General features: G+C 40.2%; 1 protein-coding gene across 2 annotated transcripts in view; it reads right to left on the bottom strand.

Annotated features, from left to right (window-relative positions):
* Nucleotides 1–20,684: 20,684 nt before the first annotated feature.
* Nucleotides 20,685–25,648, bottom strand: part of sh3gl2a (SH3 domain containing GRB2 like 2a, endophilin A1) — a 37,857-nt gene continuing 32,893 nt past the window's right edge. The window contains exon 9 of one of the 2 annotated variants that reach the window (XM_085409712.1): nucleotides 20,685–23,365. In XM_085409712.1, the coding sequence (XP_085265838.1) occupies nucleotides 23,169–23,365 (197 nt within the window). In that variant the 3' untranslated portion in view covers nucleotides 20,685–23,168. Of the gene's footprint in view, nucleotides 24,781–25,648 lie in introns of both variants that reach the window. The other variant, XM_085409713.1, reaches the window with a different exon arrangement.

Consider the following 25,648-nt stretch of genomic DNA (forward strand, 5'->3'; position numbering starts at 1 on the left):
TTTCTTTTTTGTATTTTAGCTGGAAGTGACTCATCATGGGATGGCGTGCAGAGTTAACTTAAGCCAGAAAACATACTACCTAGAGATGAAGGCATACCCTTACCGCGTCAGTGTGACGTACTGACACAGCCACCTGCTAATTAGTGCTCAGTAAAATACAAAAGAATTACTAGAATTTTACACAGACTTCTTGGATATGGTGCCAATACAGTTAATTGCACAACAGGCTGTATAATTTGTCAGATAATGGCACCGAAAGCAACAAAAGCCATCCATAGTATATACCGTCCCAGCTATGCTACCTAAACTAGCTAAGGTGACGTCTAACCCTAACAGATGTATAGAAGTTTCTCAAACGATGTCGTGCACGCGTTGCTCAAGAGTTGTCCACCATATTGAATGCGATCTCTGATCACTAGGGAAGAATGTGTATTCCCCAACTTGTTGGTGAGTGGTTGCTGGTTGCTGCTACAGAGAGTCACCTATCCGGTTGTTCAGTCTGACGTCACTAGCCGTGTCTGGGTCTAAACTCCGCTGCAGGTCCATATATCAAACGATCACTATGGCATTACTGAGAGTTGAAAAACTGTCTAAAGTCTTTCATCTTTAATAAAATGATCAGCGATCTGCTCTACCAGGTGTAACAATTGAGTTTAACATTCAGGCATCCATGAAAACGGAATTTATGACATTTAACGGAGTTAGAAGTAGCAGGGAGTTAGCTCGCTAGCTTCTATCTAAATACAATATAGCATGTCCTGACTGCGGGGTTTTGGAAACAAATTAAAACGTACAGCTCTGTTATCACTTCCAGCATAAATGAAGACAGAAAACTAAACAGCAGTGACGTTTGTAGGGTTACTGAAGTTGAGCTACCTGGTACATAATGATGTGCTACGTGACCGCTAGCGACACAGCTATGTTAGCATAATATAAACAAGCTAACTTTTTTTCCACTCGATAAAAGTTACCGTGAGTGTTCTCGGTGGTCAGGAACAAATGTAATCGCATGGCAGGATGCTGTAAAAGGACCAAACTTCAGCCAGGAGAACAACTGAGATAATCCATCCACAATACGAGGTTAGTCATTCCTATACTGCTGCATGGGCTGGGCTGTAGTTACATCCTAAGGTTTTAAAAACTGAGCTTAAATAAATGATTAGCGGTAATAAAAGCCGAGGGAGGTCAACAGTGATCACTGACTGTTTTAGGAGCTTTTTGAGATTAAATAGAAGAAAATACATAACATTAAACATGTTAACAACACAAAAGCCATATTAAACGCAGACTACTTTAGACCCGGAAGTAGGATTCGTCGCGTCATCACTGAACAACCGGATATTTTGCATAGTAGATAGCGACTTGTGCAAACACACAAAGTAGTAGCCGAGCAATCGTAAAGTTTGATAGAGCCCAAGACCGTTCACCTTCAAAGTAAAATCTACTTTTCAAAAGATTCAACTTTAACTTTGAAGGTGAACCGTCTCTGTTTCTGGTGTGCGACCCACTTTATCACGTTTCAGTACCGCCATGCTAACTATCGTGTCTGCTAGCATCACAAGTAGTTGTCATCAAACTGTCGAGAAGTACACTTTTTTCCCCCATAGTTGCTATTGGTTGCCAGATTGTTGCAGAACATACACACAATCATGGACAAGTTGGCAAAACTACCAAAATCTGCAAAAGCCTCAATAGCACTTACAGCCGCTTGTGTCGGCATTAGTTTATACTGATTATAAAAATGACTCTCCGTACAGTTAATATGGGAACATTTTAATTAATTTATTTTATGTAAGTTCACTGTAGAATTAAACTTAATATAAAAACTTTTTAGGTATCAACCTATTAATTTTACTTGCAGCATGAAAGCAGATACGTGAACATGAGGATACAGTAAATATTGTGATAAGTGGAATCAGGTTCCAGAAAGGCCTAACATTTAACTTAATTTATGACTTGACTTGGCCTCAACTGTCCCTTTTGTCTGTGAGAGCGCCACGCCTCAACCTTATCTCTGTTACTGCAACAATAATGGGCAGTTCACTTTTTACATCTCATATCTTAACGTTGCTCATTCAGTGGTGCACAACAAGGCTTTTGTGTGGCATTGCTGACAACTTTTCACCACCGCCTAAATCCTCTGATTCCTAAGCAGGAAGGTACAGGTATTCATCCTGCTTCCACTGATATCCCTGAGCACAGAGTTGTGTTTTCCCAGCTGTCAAACACCTGACATATCTTTTAAGCTCGGCAGATAAAGCACTTGTGGACAGGGCCTTGGCTCCGAAAATGCATGTTTGTCATTATATGATGTTAGACCAGTTGATTTTTTTTTTTATATGTGAAGAGATGATAGATTTTTATATAAAGGAAAATACCTTTTAGCTTGTCCCACATCTAATTGGACCACACAGTGCACACATAAACATAAGGTATAAGTGTAAGAAAAGTTTATTAATCATTTGGAAGTTATTATATTTCTGTGTAAATATACTTTCAAAGATTATCAGATCTTCCCACAAACCCTAAAAGTAAAAATACCATGCTCTATATGACCCAATTTAATCACATTTAATTTATGGAGAGCTCTTATTATCCTGTAAACCTTGTTTCATCAATTATTTCAAACCATTGCAGCATAACATGCCAAAACTGCAGCCCAAACACCATGTTTAAAGGATAAGATGAGTTTCTCACACTGGCATACAGTAAAAACACTCCTCAGTCTGTCTGAGCATCACTGCAGTCAGTCTGAGTTGGACTGCCATTGTTTGGAGACAGCCTGTTATCAAAAGTGTTTATCCACAGGTTGTGGGTGTCAACCACAATTGACAGTTTGTCTTAGTCACAAAGAGATTGCCATCCTACTTTTACTCTGATGTGAATAAGCCATTAAGGATTACTGCAATGAGTCTGCTACTTCGTGGCTGACCACATAGTGGGGGCCATGTAAAGTTACAGAGTGGGGTCGCTGAGTGCTGAGTGCATAAAAGCTGCAGTTTTAAACCTCACAACACTGTTCACAGGTTTCCTTGACTGAGCAGCTCTTGTAGGTGACTTACTTTTGTCCACATAGTACGTTTAATATCAACTAATTTCCCACAACTGATTCTGTTGTTATTCTTTTAGATAAGTATAAATTCCAGGTCCTATTTTTCTGGAAATAAAAACATGTTCAAAGAGTTCACATGTGTTCTCTTCCTGTTGATAAAACAATAATATAGACTAAAACACAACAGAAACATTATGCAGAAGAAATGCTTAAATCTCCATAGAAGCTAAGAAACAATGCACTTCAAGTGGCATTTAAATAAAACCTGACTTACCTTCAGTCACCATGAACCATTAAAATGTTACCGATTTGATACAAAAACCAACTTATCCTTGCGGCTATGACGTTTAAAATCCATCCACTACCTCAAGAGATCATTATAATATTGTATCCAAACAATTTATGACTCACTGGAACTGATTTCAGTGTTGCTAAATGTGGTGCAGATGAGATCTGTTGAAATTGCTAAAACTGGCTTTTGCTATCGTTAGACAGAGTCAGGATATCTATTTCACTACCGGTCATCATAATATGAATGCGTTTACTTTCCAGACAAGTGAATGTTACTCATCCAATGAAATCATGACACAAAATGCTTCTTCTATTCATCCTACGACTCCTTGAGTCTTTTCAAAGAGGTCAGCGACCAAAGCGTCTGTACATTCATCCCTTCATCACTTTGCTAAGTGATTGTTCAGTTTTATTCTGAGTTGAAGTGAAAGTGTGTAGACCAGGCACAACATTTTCTGCTCTGTGGGTTTTAGATTACACCATCCCGTTACTTGGTATTTGCGATGTGAGATGATCTCCGTGCATGCATTCACCAACTTGAGCATGGCCACTCAAACAGGATGTGGTTCAGAACAGTCCTCGCGCATGTGTGTGTGTTAAAAGGAGAGAGCCACTAGTATGTTGGGTGTTGCAAGTCTCACGCATACCTGTAGCTGGGCTGTGCAGAAGGAGGCTGGCCTTCTGACTCAGCCTTGCATGGTAACTGCCAAGTAAGACAGAGGGAGAAATCTAGACTGGTATGCTATTTATTTCAAGTGCCACCTGTGTGTCTGTTACTGTGGGATTTGTATCTCCTCAATCACTGACACATGTGGATTATCTGTACTTAAGGCAAAAAGCCAATGCAAGCCACATCTTGTGTGCAAGCAATCAGGCACTCAAACACAACATATCTTTCCCTTTGTGGACTGAATCTTCTGAAGAGCTGCTACCAGTATAATTGCTGTAATTACTTGGACAACAATGTTATTTCAGTGTAACTTTTTGCATTTGTAAATTTATTACATTTATGAAATCAGACTGAGCCACCCTGGGGCAGGACTGTTTAAAAGCTTTCAAACAGCGTGTGTGACATAACTGCAGATTTATCCTCCTGGCACTCGGCTGGCAGGATGATTGGTGATGTTTGTGGTTTTTGTCATGAGGTGCTCTGGACTTGTGCCTGGCAAATAATGTCAAACATGGATACAAATACAGGTTAATGCTGGGTCAGCTGCTGAGGAGACATTACAAGCTACTGAGTGAGACAAAAGGATGAGAAAATACTATTGAACAATAATGATAATCTCTCTCATCAAAAACCTGGATTTCTGTCTGTGTCGGTGCAGGTGGAAGTTTGCCTTGAAGCAAAGTAACTTTCATTTTCTTTGTTTAGCTTCCACAGGTTCTTGTCCTGCTCTATTCACCGTTTGTGCCATCAGGGGGTTTATACGAACTTGCATAATGTACTGTGTGTCTGCTCTAATCCATAAAAAAACACGGAGAAGGAGGTCATCAGAGGTTCATAGATTAAAGGCCTCCATTATAATCCAAATATCAACAGTCCTAATACATAAAGCTGATACAACCGAAAAACAGATGTAATTTATGGGGAGCGGTTTGCTTTTTGTCTTTGTAAATTTTCATCCATGGTGGAAAGCTATCATAATAAAAGGGTTTATGCTGTGTAATCTGGCTAAATTATCATCTGTGCATTCATCTGAGTGCTCCCCTTTCTCGCCACAGATCTCAGAAGTTACCCAGGTGATTAAAATGTCAGATGACAGACAGTGAAAACTAAAGAAAGGGACAGTGAAGCTAAAGTTTTGATAAAATGAAGTCAACCATTTGGAGATAAAGAGCTGCCTCTTTCCTGAACCTCGGGATGAGACAGAAAGTGCGCATAGGAGATAACACAAAAGGTTAAAGACTCGGTTAAAATAACTCTGCGACTCTATATTCTGAGAGTGCGTAAGGCTATTCTGAATCAGTTTTACCCAATAGGATTAAGTTTTGTTGCCTGACGAGTTATTCTGGATTCTTCTAGCAAATGACAGACTTTATTTTTACATCTTAGGCACTTAACTGCCCAGTGAAGATCAAGTCTTATTCCTTTGCAGCATTTGATTGAAAATAATTCCATCACATCTTAAATTAATAGTGTTTAATGTCATTGGTTGGTTTAGCTGGTTTAGCTCATGCATTTTGTTTTTGTTTTTTGTTTTCTTTTTGTGTTAAGCCTTTTCCCCTACTATTCCCCTACTAACAAAGAAATCGTTCGATCACTCCACGCCTGAATCCTGACTGAGACCCTGCATCTGCAGGAGTAAGAAAAAAAAGGAAGGAATTAAAAAGAACAAACCACTGTAAATCGTGTGCGTGCATGCTGTTGAGTTGTGTGTGTGTGTGTGTGTGTGTGTGAGATTCACGCCGTGCTTACACGCCAATAATCTTGAGCACCCACGCGCTGTCATGCATAGAGAAGTTTCAGCTGCACAATAGCAGTGTGATGGGTGTGACTGTCTCTGGGATTAAAGTAGGAGAATAGATCCAGAAACAGACAGGTTCTACCGCCTGCTCGCCGAGACTCCTCCTTAACGCTGAGCGGGGGAAATCCTGACGCTCTTTAATGTCACGGTATCTGGAGCATTACAAGTAATCTTATTGTGTGTGATCTGATCTTAAATGTCAAGCCTTTCTTTTGAGGTTGTCAGCCTTGAGCCCCTTTTGTAAATGTGAACTAATGAAACACTTTTATTCCCCTACCTATTCCGACCCCCCCCCCTCGCCCTCCCAGGTTAATTGATTTGTTTGTGTATCAACTTTTTGTTTGGCAGACCATTTGAATGGACTGACGGATTTGCACACCAAATGTTGTCCCATTGCACTGTTTTGCATGCTGCGTGGCTGGCCCTTAACCTGGCACCACTTGTCATGAGAGCCCTTCTCCCTGGTCTACTGTTGGCTCACACTTACAAAGCCTTTATAGGCTAAACCACTGTGGAGAACAGGAATAAGCTACATGGAATTTAATGTGCTCAGCACTGCCAAACAACCCTATTCTTCGTAAAAAGCCAGATGCAGCAAGCTTATTGTTCTGTGTTAAATATGAAGGAAGTTTCCATTGACTCCTTACCTGATTCACAGATTCATTCTGTGTACAGGTGTCGGAACAAAACCTTTCTGAATAATGATTTTACACACCCCGCACTGTAAATACAACTTAATGACCCCATTTATTATAGTTTTACAGTAGTAAGAGACTCAAACATCAACTGCTTTGATACACGCTGTCACGGTCTGGCTGGCAGATCGTGGGGAGATGGGGAAATAGGACCCAAACGCTGGACTTAATGGAATGAACAGTGGGTTTATTTACAGTGAGGTAATGGTACACCACACATTGAATCTCCAAAAGTGCTCCCTCGACTCCCGTGACGTGTCTTCTCCCAAGTGCTGGTATCCCGTGCACTCTGCCCCTGTGCCTTCACACACCCCGTGTGTCTTGCAGTCCTGTGTTCCGCTGTCCTCCTGGGGAAAAACACAGACACAGCCGTTATGGCACCAACTCCGGCAGGCATACACTTTAACAACACTAGAAACACTGACATGGAGTCTAACTCAACGATCCTGCGCCGGAGGAAGCTCCATCGCTCTGTTAAGTAGCTCCCCCGACGATCCTGATCAGAAGCAGGTGTGTGGTAAGCTAGGCGTGACCAGCAGCTGGCAGGGCCACACCCATCAGGCCTGCAGGTGGCTGTCCTTCATCCTCCAGCCTCACACACATACACACACCAGCATTGAACACAAGAACACAGTGCAGCAAACATACATCCAATACACTAATAACAATAAAGGTCCACACTGTTCACGAACCCCGAGTCCCCGGAACCGGGTCCGTGACACACGCTTATATAAGTATTTCTTTTGGAGTCACTCTTTTAATTTTTATCTCGCAATTGATCTCTTTTTGGCTACTTTCCATATGTTTTATTGGAGTGTGTCATTTTTTTTCTTTTTTTTTGGGACATTTGTTCATATTTGCACATATTTCGATTTCTGCTCTGACGCTGCAAACTTTAGTGACTAGTTTCCAAATTTTTCCAGTAACAAGCCTTTATGTAAGAAACTACTTTGTTTCTACTCATGAAAGTGGTTTCCTTTTGCATTTTTCGTTGTGAAAGTCTGCAAAGTGCTCCAAAGAAAGGCAAGGAAGACATTTCTTTTATTACAAAACGGGATGTGTGTGGGTGAGGAAATCAAGTTGAGTTGTACTCATCATCCATGAAGGGTGATGTTGCTTTCTTTTCTGTGGTTACACAATATTTCTGTTAGAGCAACATCACTGCTGAATTAATCTAATCTAATCTAAGAGTAATTGTACCTGAGAAGCCGTGTACGGGGGACTGGATACACAGGATTGGCTGGCAGGGCAGCTACAGGATTCGGTTTATACACACATCAGTCCTGTAATCACAAATTTCACTGTAAATCTGAAACGAAATAAAAGGCACATAGAAGGTTTTCTTGGGTTTAATAGAAAAATGTGGAGAAAAAAAAGTAGAAAAATGTTGCTTTCTACAGTTTTGATTGTGCCTTGAGAACCATTGTTTGGCAGCTGCAGTGATCCTGTATTACTGTAGTTATATTTGTGTATTTGACTGATTTGCTCATTTGTACTAACTAATTTCAAACTACTCACATCAGCAGCAGAACACAAAGAGCTGACTGAAGCGACTCTGTGATTCACCTTGAGAAAACTAGCACTCAGTAAATAAAGTGATGACACTGTGGGATATGCTTTGGCAACACTACTTTTCTCCAACTGATCCTTATTAGCTTTATTTAACTTTGAATTAAGTCTCCCAAAATGGTACATAATGTTGTTAGCAGTGCCACTGTCTCTCCTCCTGTTTGATTCAAAATCCACCCCAAGATTGCCCCCTTAAAGCTGGAAGTCTGAAACTCTTTAGGAAAGATGTGGTATTTTACGGCTTCATTTTCTCACGTTTTTCACTCTAAATTTCAATGAGGAGTCCCGGGTGACAGACCTACTCGCCTCTGGAAGTCACTCCAGGGCCGGAAACAATCTCAGACCTGACAGCCGACTGTGGCGTCAGACCCTCAGAGACCCTCATGGTGTGACTAACAAATTTTCAATAACACACCCACGCACCTGCGTAAAATACTGTTGCTTGGTAGTACCTACATACTTCTTTTAGTCCCTGCCTCTTCTCTTCTTTCTCTGCTCCTGCCATAGCTACCTGACCTGTCTTACTACCTTGTTTGTCATCTGCAATCACTTGCTCTTTGAGCGGCTATGACAGACAGGGGTATTAGCTACCTCAGTCTAGTGTTGAGAGCTGGGCTTCCCTGCTGAATAGAGAAACTATGTATGAACACCACAGGAAAACATGTAGCGACACACAATGGCACACTCCCAGTAACAGCTGCTTCTCACAGTGTGTGTGTGTGTGTGTTACTGCTCTGCAGATTTAACTCTTTTATTAGTTTTTGGCTTTTTATGTAAAAACTCCTTTATTTTTGTTAAGTGTTTGTCTCTTGTTAGTGTTATTTAAGTGCGTGATGAGGGACAGAAAATTAGAAAAGAGCAATCAGATCATCTGATATCTGACTTTTAATCAGATTATTAACACAAGTCAATTCATTCCTTAAATGCATTTACTGTGTGTTACTGTGTTTAACACACTATTGTGCTGGTATTTTAAAAGCTTATCGTGCTGTGGTTTAAAAAGTACAAAATTTCTCCTCAAACTGTAGTGGAAAACTGCACAGGAGTCAATATGTACTCAAACACAACGATTACTGTATTATTTTTGACCACAGGTAAACACAGAGCGAGGAGGACAATGCCTTTGTGTTTGCATGGCACAGAAATACTAATCCTGAACTACTGTTACCTTCATTAGTTTCAAAGTAAAGAAAGCATGTTTTTCATTATATTTAACAATGTAGTGGAAGCAGTGATAGAAAACACTAAGGTACACTGAGACATTAATACCTAAGCGAACACTTAACACAAATTTATTGTTATTATTTGCTTATATTAAGATATGTCAGGGATTACATTTACACTGCTAGAAAGAGGACTATACCCTTGGCTGACCCACTTACAGTGGGGCAAAAAAGTATTTAGTCAGCCACCGATTGTGCAAGTTCCCCCACCTAAAATGATGACAGAGGTCAGTAATTTGCACCAGAGGTACACTTCAACTGTGAGAGACAGAATGTGAAAAAAAAATCCATGAATCCACATGGTAGGATTTGTAAAGAATTTATTCGTAAATCTGGGTGGAAAATAAGTATTTGGTCAATAACAAAAATACAACTCAATACTTTGTAACATAACCTTTGTTGGCAATAACAGAGGTCAAACGTTTACTATAGGTCTTTACCAGGTTTGCACACACAGTAGCTGGTATTTTGGCCCATTCCTCCATGCAGATCTTCTCGAGAGCAGTGATGTTTTGGGGCTGTCGCCGAGCAACACGGACTTTCAACTCCCGCCACAGATTTTCTATGGGGTTGAGGTCTGGAGACTGGCTAGGCCACTCCAGGACTTTCAAATGCTTCTTACGGAGCCACTCCTTTGTTGCCCGGGCGGTGTGTTTTGGGTCATTGTCATGTTGGAAGACCCAGCCTCGTTTCATCTTCAAAGTTCTCACTGATGGAAGGAGGTTTTGGCTCAAAATCTCACGATACATGGCCCCATTCATTCTGTCCTTAACACGGATCAGTCGTCCTGTCCCCTTGGCAGAAAAACAGCCCCATAGCATGATGTTTCCACCCCCATGCTTCACAGTAGGTATGGTGTTCTTGGGATGCAACTCAGTATTCTTCTTCCTCCAAACACGACGAGTTGAGTTTATACCAAAAAGTTCTACTTTGGTTTCATCTGACCACATGACATTCTCCCAATCCTCTGCTGTATCATCCATGTGCTCTCTGGCAAACTTCAGACGGGCCTGGACATGCACTGGCTTCAGCAGCGGAACACGTCTGGCACTGCGGGATTTGATTCCCTGCCGTTGTAGTGTGTTACTGATGGTGACCTTTGTTACTTTGGTCCCAGCTCTCTGCAGGTCATTCACCAGGTCCCCCCGTGTGGTTCTGGGATCTTTGCTCACCGTTCTCATGATCATTTTGACCCCACGGGATGAGATCTTGCGTGGAGCCCCAGATCGTGGGAGATTATCAGTGGTCTTGTACGTCTTCCATTTTCTGATGATTGCTCCCACAGTTGATTTTTTCACACCAAGCTGCTTGCCTATTGTAGATTCACTCTTCCCAGTCTGGTGCAGGTCTACAAGACTTTTCCTGGTGTCCTTCGAAAGCTCTTTGGTCTTGGCCATGGCGGAGTTTGGAGTCTGACTGTTTGAGGCTGTGGACAGGTGTCTTTTATACAGATGATGAGTTCAAACAGGTGCCATTCATACAGGTAACGAGTGGGGGACAGAAAAGCTTCTTACAGAAGACGTTACAGGTCTGTGAGAGCCAGAGATTTTCCTTGTTTGAGGTGACCAAATACTTATTTTCCACCCTGATTTACGAATAAATTCTTTACAAATCCTACCATGTGGATTCATGGATTTTTTTTTCACATTCTGTCTCTCACAGTTGAAGTGTACCTCTGGTGCAAATTACTGACCTCTGTCATCATTTTAAGTGGGGGAACTTGCACAATCGGTGGCTGACTAAATACTTTTTTGCCCCACTGTAAGATCAGATTGCTGAATTTTACAGCACCTTTTCATGTGCCTATAATACAATAAAACTGCTATCGGAGTAAATCGCTGTTGAATCAGTGCGTAGTAATGAGAATACTTCTTTGTTTGTTTTGTTTGTTTATGTCGATATTCAGTTGAATTTATAGGTTTATATGATCAAATTTCTTTGATAGTCACACAGTAGAGGGCCTTAATTTTAGGAAGCAAATATAATTTCTTTAACATGATTCTTAGTTGTTTTTAGCTACACATGACTAAAATTTAGCTTTTTTAAATGGCTTTATTACAAACACGTATGTAGTGCAGATGATGCACTTTAATTTCAGTGTATTTACTCTTAAACGGCTAAAGTCATCTCTATGGTATCGTTTTTTTTTTAAAGAAAGCAGTGACATTTATTAAATGTATATGTTTGAAAAACAAACGATGATTAATATGATTAAATTAAGTAAAGGGTGAAGTAAATGATATGAATTAAAACAGACTAACTATTAGAGACATCCAAATCAGTCACACAGCACGACAGCATGACAGTATAAAATATTAAATTTGTTTTCAGTGCACAGTTGTGTTAGACCGCATCAGTTTTATCTACGTGTACTTGATAAATTGGTCGCTCGTTTTGTTTGCCGTGTGTGGAAACCTCGAGATGTTGATTTAGCCGTGGGAGCAGACTGCTTCGTCCTGCGTGGTGTTGCTGGTGTCTCTGCACAGTAAGACTTGTTACAGATGAGCGTAGACAGCAGAACCGGCGTTAATGCCCCACAGCCTGTGGGTGGTAGCAGGATTTGATACTTGTTGTTCCCTCACCTTCACTGAATGTGAGGAACACGTCTGTGATTGGTGTGGGTTCTTTGTGGTCTGCTGCGGTTTGGGGTTGGCCAGAACAGAGATGCAGCCTGCCATTCATGCATTAAGAGCTGCGGCGGATTCAGGTGTCAAAAATGATGGAGTGGTTGGCTGTCCTGCCAGTTTAAGCTTGCCATGGCTGGCTAAGCGAGCGACTGACAGAGTGCGCAGCAGCCCTTCTCTTTACACGCACACTAAATGAATCATTGATTCTGACTCGTGCAGACGGGCCTGTTCAGCTTGATTTTAAAAGAATAACTTTGTGAACTTTGATCAAAATAGCTTCTTTGATTAAAAACAACAAATCAAGGCAGATAAATGTATTGTAGTAGTAGAAGAAACAGCTGGGAAAGGTCTAAAAGCAGCTGTGGTCAAGGATCATTTGGATTTAAGCAGCTTGATCAGTTGTTAGAAATTTTCAGGAGCCTCTTAAGTGTGTCAGGGTCTGTAACACAGGACGACATCTGGAGACACGATGGCTGTGAAGGATTATTTCTATTCTTTTCTTTTCAAAATGAAGCTGTCGTTTTGGTGGTACAGCATCCAAGCAGGCCACCCACCATGAGCGAGGGTCTAAAGGAATGCTTTTTACTGGATTGCTTGCCCCCGGCCCCCCCCACCCCCTTACTCACTTTCCTCAGACCTTGAGTGTGTGTGTGTGTGTGTGTGTGTGTGTGTGTGTGTGTGTGGGCGTGAGACAGAAGCGTCATCACATATATTACCCGGACAAGACGAGTGCGTGCTCGCGTACTCTCTGTGTTTTTGTTTGTCTGGAGGTGGATTTTCCGTGCGTACTGTGACCACCAGTGTTGTGGCTTCAGAGTGGCTTTGTTTTAATTTATTGACAGATTATTCAGGGAAATGGTAGAGAAAAGGATGGGAAGTTTGTTTTTTTTAATTTTTAAAAAAATGTTGTTGTTTTTTTACACATGAGCAATTTAGACCGGAAATTATGTGGCAACAATTTTGATAATCTTTACCTTTGTTTATGGGGAAACTCCACAGAGGATAAAGAGAACCACTGCACAAGAACTAATTTCCTTAGTGGGCATTTGAGGATTGCTCTAAAAGTAAGTTAATCCCTATAGATCCCAGTATTTAAATGCCCTCTTTTACAGCATTAAAAAGCATGTTTGCAGCCTGGCACTGATTTTCTTTAATAATGACTTATTTTATAAGTCATCAGAGTTAGGTACATGGTTGCCTTTGACTTTGCTATGTTTTGACACAGACAGCTGTCTTGAAGGCCTCAGTAAATAAAGTAACTGAAATGGATTTCTCAGCCATGTTTGTGTTGTTGGAGCATTTTAAGCGTATTTTTATGGAGCGGTCTGACGACTACTATAGCTTACTCAGTGATAGAGCTCATTCAAGAACTTTGTGCTTTAGTTTCTTGTGAGTTTAATTCTAGTATTTTAGTAGTAGTAGCACTAATTAGCAGATTGCACCTGCACAGATTATGATGACAGACAGTATAAAACACAGACCCAAACACCATCAGCAATGGTTTAGAAAGTCCCATTCTGAAGCTTTGATATGAGAGTTTCTACCATTGCAATCTTGATGCTTTGCTATTGGATGTGATTAGTGGCCCAGGTCTGACTGTGAAACCACATGCTCACTGGCTAACAACTTATGGTTATCAGCCCATTTATTCCTCCTTTCTGAAATGTAGCATGACCAAGATTAAGAAACTGGTCTTACATTAATATTTATCCAAATATGACCCAAAATGAGCAAATGAGCCCATAAACTCTTCAGGAAAATGTTTAAAGAAGTTGTGTCAGAACGCCACACTCCCATGCCTTTAAGTAAAAGTTTTGCATTTTGAAACGTGTTGGCTCCGGCACTGGAGCACAGGCAAACCTTCATTTCCAGTTTGCATCATTCTTTTTAAACTTGGTGCAGCACCTTTGTTGCAGTTAAAAATCCAACAATCTCCGGGAACCTCTGCCAGCCTATTAGGAAATATGCGATTCTCTAGCAACCAATTGTTGTGGCAGTGGTGGACAGCTCTTGAGCAGTGTGCGCATGAAGTCAGGTGAGAGACCTACACATGACCTCAAGTGGCTACTAAAAAATGCAGATTTACAGCACCTCTACGCTGGCTTCATTTTTCAGATGCAGAAAGCTTTTAGAATCTTTTATGCGGTTTATCTTTATGAATTGTGGTTTAGCTCGGTTTAGCTGATCACTTCATACTCTATTCAACAATGTAATATTGTAAAAAAACGCAAACTCAATATTGCAACAAAAAACAAAAATAAGCAAAAAAAATCCCAACACAGAGCACTGAGTCCAAAACCAGCACATCGTATCACATCCATCTTTTATATACAGTCTACTTTTGAGGACATGTCAAATCAGAATGTGTGTTTAATCTTTTTGCACTGGTGCTGGTAGAATATGTTTTTCAGCTGTAGGTTCAGCAGTTGGTCTCCAGGCAGTTGGGTTTCTTTCTTTTTTTTAACCCTTTGACCTTTTGACCTCCTCCTATTTCTGAAATCAATCGACTGCCCTTGGCTTTCAGCTTCTCACGTGGGAATGTTTGCCATCTTCTCAAATTGCAAACTAAATATGTTATAATAACAGATTCCGTGACTTAAGAAAATAAATAAATAAATAAATACAGAGAGAGAGAAAGAAAAAAGAAGGAAATTTGTTAGATCAATCAATAATGAAAAACAGTTATTAAGCAAACCTCGCTCAGCTGTCTTACAAAGTACATCCTGTCCAGACGTCCACTTCAGTATTAAAGAGAGCTGTGTTTTTGATGTTAAACTGATTAAAGATAGAGTGGACGTTTCTGGCGCAACTTCTTCTTCTACCGTTCTTCTCCATACACCATCTGAAGAGGCCCAAGCTCTAGCAACATCTGCAGTATAAAGAACTATTTTATTATGTGACCCCTGTGTTCAGTCTCATCAGCAGAATGCAGTCAACTTAATTGTTTCATAATTCAGATGGACCCAAAACATACAGCCCAGGCACCCCAGGAGTTTATTATATATATATAAAGCAAAGAAGTGGAATATTCTTGAACAGCCAAGTCAGTCACCTGATCTTAGAGCATTTAAGCATGCATTTCATTGTTTGAAGACTAAACTTTGGACACAAACAAACCGCAACTGGAAGCCGCTGCAGTTAAGGCCTGGCAGAGGATTACAAAGGAGGAAAGCCAGCATCTGGTGATGTCCATGAGTTCAAGACTTCAGGTATTAGGTATTGTCTAATTACTTTTGAATCCCTGAAGGGATTGTGTTAAAAAATGCTTTTGTTCCTTGTTTTGTTTTTTGTTTTTTCTTCAACCCGGTGAATTAAAGCTGCACTTCAGCTGCATGTTGATGCATTTCAAGTTCATTGTGGTAATGTACAGAACCAAAATTTGGATAGTTGTCCCTGTCCAAATATTTATACACCTAACTGTAACTAAGGTAAAGTAAACAGTAGCATTGTTTTGGTACAAGGTGAAATTGCTGAAGCATCTGGATGTAGTGGCCCGCTAGTGTTAGTCACTTTGATCTTATCTTCTGCAGATATCTCAGGGTCACCAGTATTTTGGCGCTTACAGCAAAGTTTAGTCTTCACCTACAGAAAGCTTCCAGTGACACTGCGTGCCATCCTAAATCAAGGGCCTCATCAACTAGATCTTGGTATTTTACTTTCTTCAGTTCATGGGAAATGGCTGGTCTGTCCTCCCAGGGCAGTGTGGTCATTGACACTTCTTCTGGAAAGACAAGCTTCTCCTAGTTGGAAATTTGGTGCTTTTTAGTTTTGAATGCTGGGATCTGGTGCTTATTAAACTACCGATTATAATAATGATTATAAATTATAATAATCCTGATTGGCAGGTTATATTCGCTTCTTTGCCACATTGTTATCATACATATGAAATGGAGCTAATAAGAATACTTTCAGAAAGCTGAATGGATTGAAGAGTTGCTTTAAATGTATGATATGCTGAATATGTTTCATGGAAAGGAACTCATGCTGTTGCATAAATGTCACAAGCATGCCATAAACCTAAATTATAAGGTAGTACAAATAAACATCATACCACTCTGTCCCTTTCTTTTTTTTGGTTTTAAACTTCAGATATAAAATAACAAATACAACTGAACCAGATAGCAAGCTTCAGTTCCCCTCTAAGAAACTTTCCTCACAGAGCACCTTAGGTTTATCACCACTAGAGGATGCTTTGCTTCTAGTGAGTCTGACAGTCCAGCGGAGTCAGTGGGAGTCAGACAGATAACTGGCAAGGTTCAATATTTAAGAGGATACGCCCTGTATCCACAATATCCAACTGTACTCATACGACAATGCTCATTACTGTATGTTTTGGTTTGTGTATTGTGGAATTATCTGTCCTGCACAATGTCAAACAAAGAAAAGGCTGTGTCTATATTTGCTGTGATCAGCAGAGCGACAGGCCACAGGGTGTGTGACACTGAAAACGACATGCACTAATGCTGCTCAAAAGACAGCTGACAGGAAACAGTACTGTACTGTAGGTGTCCCTGAAGCGAGTCCAGCAGACCAGTGTGTGTTAATATATGCATGCATGTCGAGGTGTAGAGGTAAAGTTGTGTGCTTGAAAAGAGGGTGTAGCCAAAGTGACTCATGGTAAGAGACAACGGTTGAATACCTAAAGTTTTTACTGGAGTTATCTGGTGTGTAATTATAACCTGAGACAACCTATCTGATTGTTTTGCATATTCAGCTTCCTTCTTTCACACGTGGAGCAGGCAGCAGAACCAGATCGTCCCAATAAATAAAAAATATGCTGTAACTTGCTTCCCTGTTCACAGAAATAAACAGAAAAAATGCTTTCTCCCAGCAGATGACCCTAAATCACCATTTAGGGTCATTTTTCAGGTAACAGCGCCAGCTTTCTATATCTGGTATCTGTTTTCATGTGTAAGTAAAATGAAGGTTTTGGATTGTTAACGAAAACTGAATAAAGAATAAATAAACCAGAGGACAGTGCCTTCAGCTTTAGCAAGTACAGACAGACATCTAATACAGTCTGAGGAAATGAAGATAATAGTCTGACAAGCAGTTAATGAAGGATATGGTTTCAGTCACTGTGCAGTGGTAATTTCCTGAAACATTATACAAACAGTGAATCTGAACATAGAAAGAACTTTAAAGTTTGAAAACTTTTGGTAATTTCTCAAAAAATAAACACAAATAAGCACATGTTGAAGTGGAGACAGGTACTGGTTATATGTGTCGTTCATTCTTACAAAGATATCAGTCATCAGAGGGTAACTAAATTGCCCTCCATCTACCACAAAGTTTGCTTTTATGCAGCACATCAAAGTTTATTCTGTAGAAACAGCTTCAAAGCAGACAGAACACTAAACCACAACACACATTGATGGTGATTAAAAAATCCCACAAATTGCATATTTTGTTTGATGTGATTATTTTGGCTCATGTTAATGCAGAGAAAATGTTTTTTGTTGTGGCACTGATGAGATTGAAGAAGATAAAATATTTGTTTCCTGTGAAGAAAATCTGCTTTTTCCTCCAGTTTTGACAAATCACGTTCTGTCTTTGAAGCTCTGCAGCAAAAATCACGTGAATGCTATAAAGGAACATTCAGCACTAACATCAGCACTTACAATATATCAGCATGACAATAATACTAATAAAATGGTAACAGCTCCTTTCTTTGTAGTTGATCTGCTGTTTTTTTTTTATGGAGTTGCACATCTGGTATCTCATTTGTGTTTCTGTTACTCAATTTTCTACAATTTTTATTTGTTCAGTGTCATAATACATGATAGATTGAGGCCTTACAAACCTAAAAGCCTGTGCAAAATGTGCTTAAACAAGTACTCGGTGGTCTCCGTCGAAGAAATCTTTACACCAGACGCTTTATTAGGTGCACCTTTGCTAGTACTGGGTCGGACCCCCTTTTGCCTGCAGAGCTGAATTAACTTAATTCTTCATGGCAAAAACTCAACAACAGAGTAAACCCCAACAATCACATGATTGCCTATATGAGCAAGAACTTCGGTGACTACGGGCAGTGGCGGTCCTAGCCAGTTTGGTGCCCTGGGCGAACACTCCCTCTGCCCCCCCCCCCCCCCCCCCACACACACACACACAAAACATATTAAGGATTGTACATTAACATAAAATTGTTGTACACACACACACACACACATGAAGAGAGAGTATGCATAGTATGCAAACGGCTACCAAACAGCCATCATAATTCGTCATGCAATGAGAACAGTACGAATCAACAACTGACAATGACTAATTAATGTTAAAATATGTAACATAATGTATTGTTTGGAGTTTAGTCTGTTCCTGTTGCTATTTTTACCATTTATTCTGTAACTCACATTATTTCCTTAGGGATTAATAAAGTATTCTGATTCTGATTGTTTCAGGATGACCTGCCATTATCCAATGACACATCTGCTTACCTGCATCTTTTTCTCGTTTCTCCTCCTCTTTTTTTCTCTTTTTCTAAACTGAGGACCTGATGGCTTTGAACTTTCCTTGTCCATCTTCCATTGGTTTTAATTTTGCACTCCAGTATGAACACCCATCTCAACCCAAGGATCACCACAACATGATCTAACACACCTACACCTTAGTTCACAGATTCACTTTGTCTAGGGTGCATTTCTGAGATTTCAAACAACCCAGGATTCAAATCATGAATACATAATGGGCTTGGATTTACAACATTATAAATGAAATGTGCTCTATTAGGAAGCAGCAAGCCCCCCCTCCCCTTTCGACGGCTTGTGTGTGAGACTTTAAATCATCAAACTGTAAATTTTAAATTGTTATTGATCCCTTTACCCCTGGTCCTAAAGTGTATATTTATTTTCTTACTCTTCTTATATATATTTTTTGTTTGCTTGCACTGCTGTAACTGGAGCCTTGTCGTCTCGTCTCTCTATATCAGGGGTCCCCAATCCCAGTCCACGAGGGCCGGTGTCCCTGCAGGGTTTAGATCTCAGCCTGGGTCAACACACCTGAATCACATGATTAGTTCATTACCAGGCCTCTGGAGAACTGAAGACATGTTGAGAAGGTAATTTATCCATTTAAATCAGCTGTGATGGATCACAGCGGTTTTAGATACGTGTCGCCCGTATCTAAAACCGCTACTGACTATGGGAAAGAAAACCTCTTTTTAACAGGAAGAAACCGGCTCAAGGAAGGGCAGCCATCTTTGAGTTCACTGTCATGTTCAGGACACCAGTTTGAAATGATTGGGCTTTGTGATATGGTCTGTTATCTTGCTCGATTTAATGATAATGACACCCATTAGAAGACTGGCATGGTCAGCAAAAACAGCCAGGTTGGCCTTTGGAGGATGTTCAGTTGGTACAAACGGGCTCAAAGTGTGCTGAGAAAATGCCCCCCATCATCACATCACCAGCAGCCCGAAGCACTGATCCATGCTGTCATGTTGTTTGCATCAGACCAGAGAGTTTTTTTTACCCAATCTTCTGTTGTCAGTTTTGGGGGATCCCACGTGAACTGTACCCTCAGTTTCCTCTTCTTAGTTGACAGGAGTAGCAACCTGTGTGATCCTCTGCTGCTGTAGCCCATCTGCTTCAAGAATCAGCTTGGTATGCATTCAGAGATGCTCTTCTGCATACCTGGCTTGAGTTCCTGTCAACTCGAAGCAGTCTGGCCTTTCTTCATCAACAAAGATTTTTAACCCAGAACACTGCAGCAGCTGAAGTCACTTAAATCCCCTTTCTTGATCCTCAGTTTGAATTTCAGCAGGTCATCTTGACCATGTTTACATGCATTGGATTGCTTGCTTGTGATTGGCTGATTAGGTATTTGCTTTAATGAATAAACAGTTGTAGTTCTAGTGTGTGCTCCAGTAATGCTTACATTACTGTGTATGTAAGCATTTGAAATGGTAAATGGACTAAGTGCTATTTCTAACCACTTAATATACTGCTGGCTTTTTAATGTGTAATATTGTATAATTTACACTCCAGTTATGTGTTTTTAATAGGTAAAAAACTGAAATAAATTAAATAAATTTATTTATATCCACTTAAATTACAGGAGAAAAGCATTATTACGAGAGTGCGATGTTGAAGTATTTAGTTAAGTTGAAAGCTTGAACAAATTTACTTACTTTCCAGTACTGCTGATAGCGGCTGCTCTACAACATAATTCCTTGTTTGTATGGGTTAAAAAAGTTTGCTTTGTATATCCCAGCTTACACATGCTTGCAGTGTGTTTAATATCTTTTGGAGCCTTTAAGATGCTTGAAGCTGCAGTCATGCTTTTGATGACCTTACACCAACAGGGTTATTTAAATATTTCAGCCGTCTTGAAAACACAAAAGAAGATTCTCATACCTGACCCATTTCACCCCCCGCTTCTCACAGCGCATCATGAAAGAATCCAGCAGGAAAATGCATCAACCTTCTTGTATTTGCAGAGCTAAGTCGCCACCCCGCTTCCTTGTGTACTGACAATAACAGAGAGGTGTAGCGAGGTAAAATAGCTCGTGTTACATGAGCCCACACTGAGCTTAGGTTTAGTGTAGATGTGGACAAAAAGATTGTTTTGTGAAGGGAAAATCATCAGGCCAATAACCATTTCTTGGCATTTATTTGAATAAATTACACTGATTTGAACTGAATTACACATTTTTTTTCTTTACATCAAGCGTACAGTTTTAGAATCCAGTGCAGGAAAAAAACAAAACAAGAACAGAAGAAGAAAAAAAAAAAACAGACCCCCCCCCCCCCCCAAAAAAAAAAAAAAAAAAAAAAACCAAAACAACAAAAAACAAAAAAACAATCCAAAGACAATTATGTGCAGCACATAATCCCTCCTGTCACATTGCTTCTGGGTTAGATACTATATATACATCTATAGAGTATGTGTATACTTCTGTCACAATTACAAAAATAAGATACGTTACTGTAGATGCGCGACTACACACACACACACACGCACACACGAGGTGAAAACAAAACACAAAAAGCTGTACAGTCCTCATTGAGGGCAAAGATACACACGATTGTTAAAAAAGTGAACGACAAAAAGAAGGAAGAATTTGTTACGTCTTAAAAAAAAAAAAAGAATAAATACCTCTTTAAAACTGTATCGCTAGACTCCAGCCAACAAAATATACCATCTGTTAACATTGTGCTTCCCTTTGGAAGAAAAGAATACACTAAATATGGGTTATCGGCTGATTTTGCATCATTTATTGTAATTTTCCACACAAAGAAAAAAATAGTAAATGTTTATGTTTTACATTTATCCTGTGTCTCATAAAGATGTCTTACGCTGTTTCTTACTCTTAGTCCCCCCCGCCCCCAGTGCATGTTTCTCATACAAGCATAGATTAACTGAAATAAATAAATATAATTCAAGCAAACATTTTGTATGAGAAACGTGTGAAAGGTCCACTGTCATAAGCATAGTATGTCTTATAAGACGAATACGTTAAACATTCTTATAGGTTTTCTTTTAGATCTGCTGAACATAGTGAATTGGTCCATGTTTGTTTTAACGTTGAACACTGTCAGAGACAGTAGATGTTAAAACCTCAGCATCAGAGGTTCTCTGCAGCCCCATCCCTGTGCATTACTTGAAGAGTATGCAAACCCAAATAAACCGCCCGCCCCCAAAATACACGCGCAACATTTCTACAAGATGGGTGAAAATAAATAAATAATTGAATAAAAACAGTCAGTGCTGCTGCACAGGCTGTTCTGCAGAAAAGAAAACCTCAGTGATAAAACGTGCACTACAGCTCCCGACTGGGTCGATATGAGTTCTTGGTTATCGGTAGATCACCAAAAGATGGGGAAACGATCTCACATAATACTGCATACGAGCATATCGCAGGTTGGAAAAAATTGGACATCTACAACAACATCTAGTTTTTCTAAGCTCGGGCATGACGTGGAAAAGGGGGGAGAGGGGTATGGTTTATACGGTTGTATAACCGTGAAGAAAAAGCTATTTGTGTTTGCATAATTTTAACCGATATATAAAATTTCCACCAAGACAAAAAAAAAGAGGAACAAGCTATCATTGGACTCTTTCCTTAAAACACTCCTGCCTAGTATCATCAGTGGCTTACAGAAGCTAAACTACAGAACACTACTTGGACTAGTAAGGGATGCAGGAAGAAGAGCTACGCCTTCTTCAGCTGCACAATTATATGGTTTCCTCAAGTGTTAAGATTTATACATCATTATATCACAACACATCAACCATGTTTCACACTGCTGATAAAATACATGTCGGTGGACTGAGACCTGCGCACCGGAGTTTTTCTTTACATCACTTCAAAACAATTTAAACTTCACTGTTTTTAGAAAATCATGTCATCACTTCACTAATCACTGGCTCGGGTATGTGTCACATACTTAATAAAGCGTCACCTCCTAATAGAATACCAAAGAACTCCAGGTTGCAAGCTTAAACCTGTTCCCATCAAACAGACTTTCTGATACCTTCCTGCTGGAGTTTCATTTTCATTCAGGTTTTACAAGTAACTTTGGTATAACATATGACCAATATGTTACAACACATGCACAAAAAAAACCCATTAAAATACTGTGTTACTTGATGAATCTCTTTAGTTTTGTCTAAACTCATTTAAACTGATTCTTTTTAGGACATGACAGGAACATAGTTTCACCCAGAACTGTCAAAAGAGGCAACGACTGTCGAAAAAAGGAAAATTGAAAACAAAAATATTCAGTTAGTTAAACATTTTTTTTAAAAAACATGAAACCAGTTGAAAACATGCTGGAACTACAGATTATTTTGTAGTGGTAGTTTGAGGAAAAAAAGAGTTTCTATCTACTGCAAAGGTTTTCACGAAACACAGAGATACAGAGTGTGATTTTGCAAGCCTGCGCTGAGAAGCTTGTGACGGACTGACAGCCAACCTAAAGCGAGACAAAAGCTGGGATGGAAACGGATAAAATGACTACGGAAGCCTGAAGGTGACTCGTGGGATAAGGGGGAAACAAGACTATAAATGCTGTTTTCTTTTTTTCCCCTCCCCTCGCTTTCTTTAAGAGTGCTTCCTTTAAGTTATCATCACTCTCGCTCACATCTTCATTGGTTATTGTTTCGTTGCCGTTTTGACTCCTTTAAAGCGGAGTGCAGGTGGATAAGTAGGAATGTTTAGGAAAAGGTTACTGGGAATACTTGGAGGAGGAACTGGAGGCCAGGATTTATCGTGTCGCAGCTTCGGACACTGCCGAGACATCCTAGTGGGGCAGCGGCACCAGGATATCCACGTAGTTGATGGGAAAGAAGCCCGAGTTGCCCTGCAGCATCCCCTCGTACCAGTTGTCATCAATCTTATTGGTAAGGGTGATGATATCGCCCTCCTTGAAGCCTAGCTCACCTTCGTTCTCAGGGTCAAAATCGTACAGCGCACGACAGCAGGGCTGGTCCATGGGGGCTGGAGAAGAGGAAGAGAGCGGTTCGGAGAGATAAACAAATAAAAGTAGAGTTAGGAGAGGCAGGCGAAGGAGATGAGACTCCACACATTGATTACAAGCAGAATAACCACAAGAAAAGCTTGTGAAAGGCTCACCTGGAGACCTGGCTAAAAGAGGGAAAGAGAGCAGGAGACAAAGCAAAAGAGACACAAAGCATCAGTAGCCGCGAATATAATTAGCGTTTCAAAGAGCAGTTTAATATTTTAGGAAATGTCCTTATGGCGTAGCGTTCAGAGTTGTTGTGTTATAGCCTGTGTGGCATTTCTTAACATCTGTTTTTGACCGTGTAACTGGCTCATCGTTTCCCTGTGCAGGTGCAAGTGAGTGTAGTGAGTGTTATACAGCCTTGAGCCTCCAACCTCAGGGGGACAGTAATGAGCTCACTAAAATCTGACAACAGCACATTAAAAGAAGAGTTGGCCCACAGAGGGTTGGAAGAACGAAGCCAGGAAGTCCTTTTTATCTGCATTCTATTGCAAGGCCACCAGATGGCGATAGCTGTGGTTGCGAAAAGCCCTATTGAGGTTTATGGGAAAACAGGTTTCTGGCTTGACCTCTGTAAACACTTTCCTGATATATTTACACTCACCCCCCCCACCCCCTCTAAACGCCTTTGAAGCTTATGTCTTCTGTGTTGTGAGATGTGATGATTCATGTGTTATGTGCTGTTCTCAAACTGATCTCCCTGTTGGAGCTCAGTCTGGGGGGAGTTCTTTTTTTCTCCTCGTCTTTCCCATGTTGTGCATTTTCCATTGTTGTTCGGTTCCGGGTCGCTGGTCGTGCGCCTGACCGACCAGCTACCTAGCCTGACCTGTCTCCCCAATGTGATGTTTGTGTATTGTATGTATGGTCGGCAAGGTCAGTCTCTAGATTGCCCCTTGGGGATAAATAAAGTCTTCTGAATCTGAATACATCATTTGTTGAAGGTGTTATTATTTAATCTGTTTTATCTGGCTCTGAGCAGTTTACAAGGACCTCCAAAAAGTTAATATTAACTCTCGTAAAAGAATATTAGTGAGGTTTACAGGTGCCAGCAGGTGAAATTTGTTAAGATGAGCTGCTACCCAGGTCTGTCAGTTGGTTGGCTATAGCTTTATATTTAGTGTCCAGACAGGGATGTTCTTATGTAAGGCTAAGCAAATACTCAATCAAGAACATTTCCAAAAATGTCAGATTACTCTTTAAAGAAAAAAAGAGCTCAAAAAAAGAGAACAAACGGGGGTTAGCACTGCAATCAAACAAACAAAAACAAAAAAATTAATGAAAAAACAAGAATACACTTATTCAAAAGTCCATTTATGGAAGGATAAAAATAAGAGTGATAGCGAGATGTGGCATCTCTTCCCAAGTCACTCTTGCTCACCTGGAGATCTTGCTGCAAAGGAGAAAGAAAAAGAAGAAGGGTGTGCGATGAGAATTTTATCACTCAAATCTTCAGATGGAGAAATGATGAACTGATGGAATTACAGTGATCACAGCGATGACGAGTCAGTAGACAAGAGAGCAGGAAGAAAAACAACAATTTGAAAAGAGGTGGAAAGGCCATAGACTGTAGACAAAAGATGGACATAACCCCTTACAACATCAACCTCTGTGCAACATCTGTGTTTTGAAAAACATAACAAGCAAGAGAACCAGGACGTGATCCCAGTATACCCTGCTAGTGACTTTAAACTAAAGGCTTTGACTATAAAGCCATTAGAAAAATGGTTGAAGTGAGAAATACATTTTACAAAACTGGGCTCCTTTTAGCAAACTGAAGAGTTGCCCCCTGCTGGCCATTAGAGGGAAAAAACATGCAAGTATGAAACCCTAAAACTGTGTCCATCTTTTATCTACAGGCTATGAGAGAAGCAGACAGACAAAGAAAGAGTGGGGGAAATAAAATAAGTCAGAAAATTCACAAAAGAACGAAACAGACACAGCAAATGCTCGTCTGTCGATGCGGTTCTTTAAGTCATTGTTGAGAAATCTTTGTTAGGCAAGTGGACGGCACGTGATTTTCTGCTGTTTGTTTCATCCACTTAAAACTGACAAGTTTCTCTCACACAAAAAAATATTAATTAAAAACAAAAGATGTATAACAAAGCAAAAAAAGAAGAAGAGATACTGTGGTATCTCTCCTGGATTCACTGTTGTCTCACCTGGAGACCTTGCTGCAGAGACGGAAAAGGGAAACAAAATAAGGAAGGAGTGCAGGAAATAAGAAGTAGTAGTTCTGAGTTTCCAGTGTAAATGAAGAC

This window comes from Rhamphochromis longiceps, linkage group LG6 (genome assembly GCF_057381845.1).
Source record: "Rhamphochromis longiceps isolate RC_006_pf linkage group LG6, R_longiceps_female_GT1.1, whole genome shotgun sequence".
NCBI lineage: Eukaryota > Metazoa > Chordata > Actinopteri > Cichliformes > Cichlidae > Rhamphochromis > Rhamphochromis longiceps.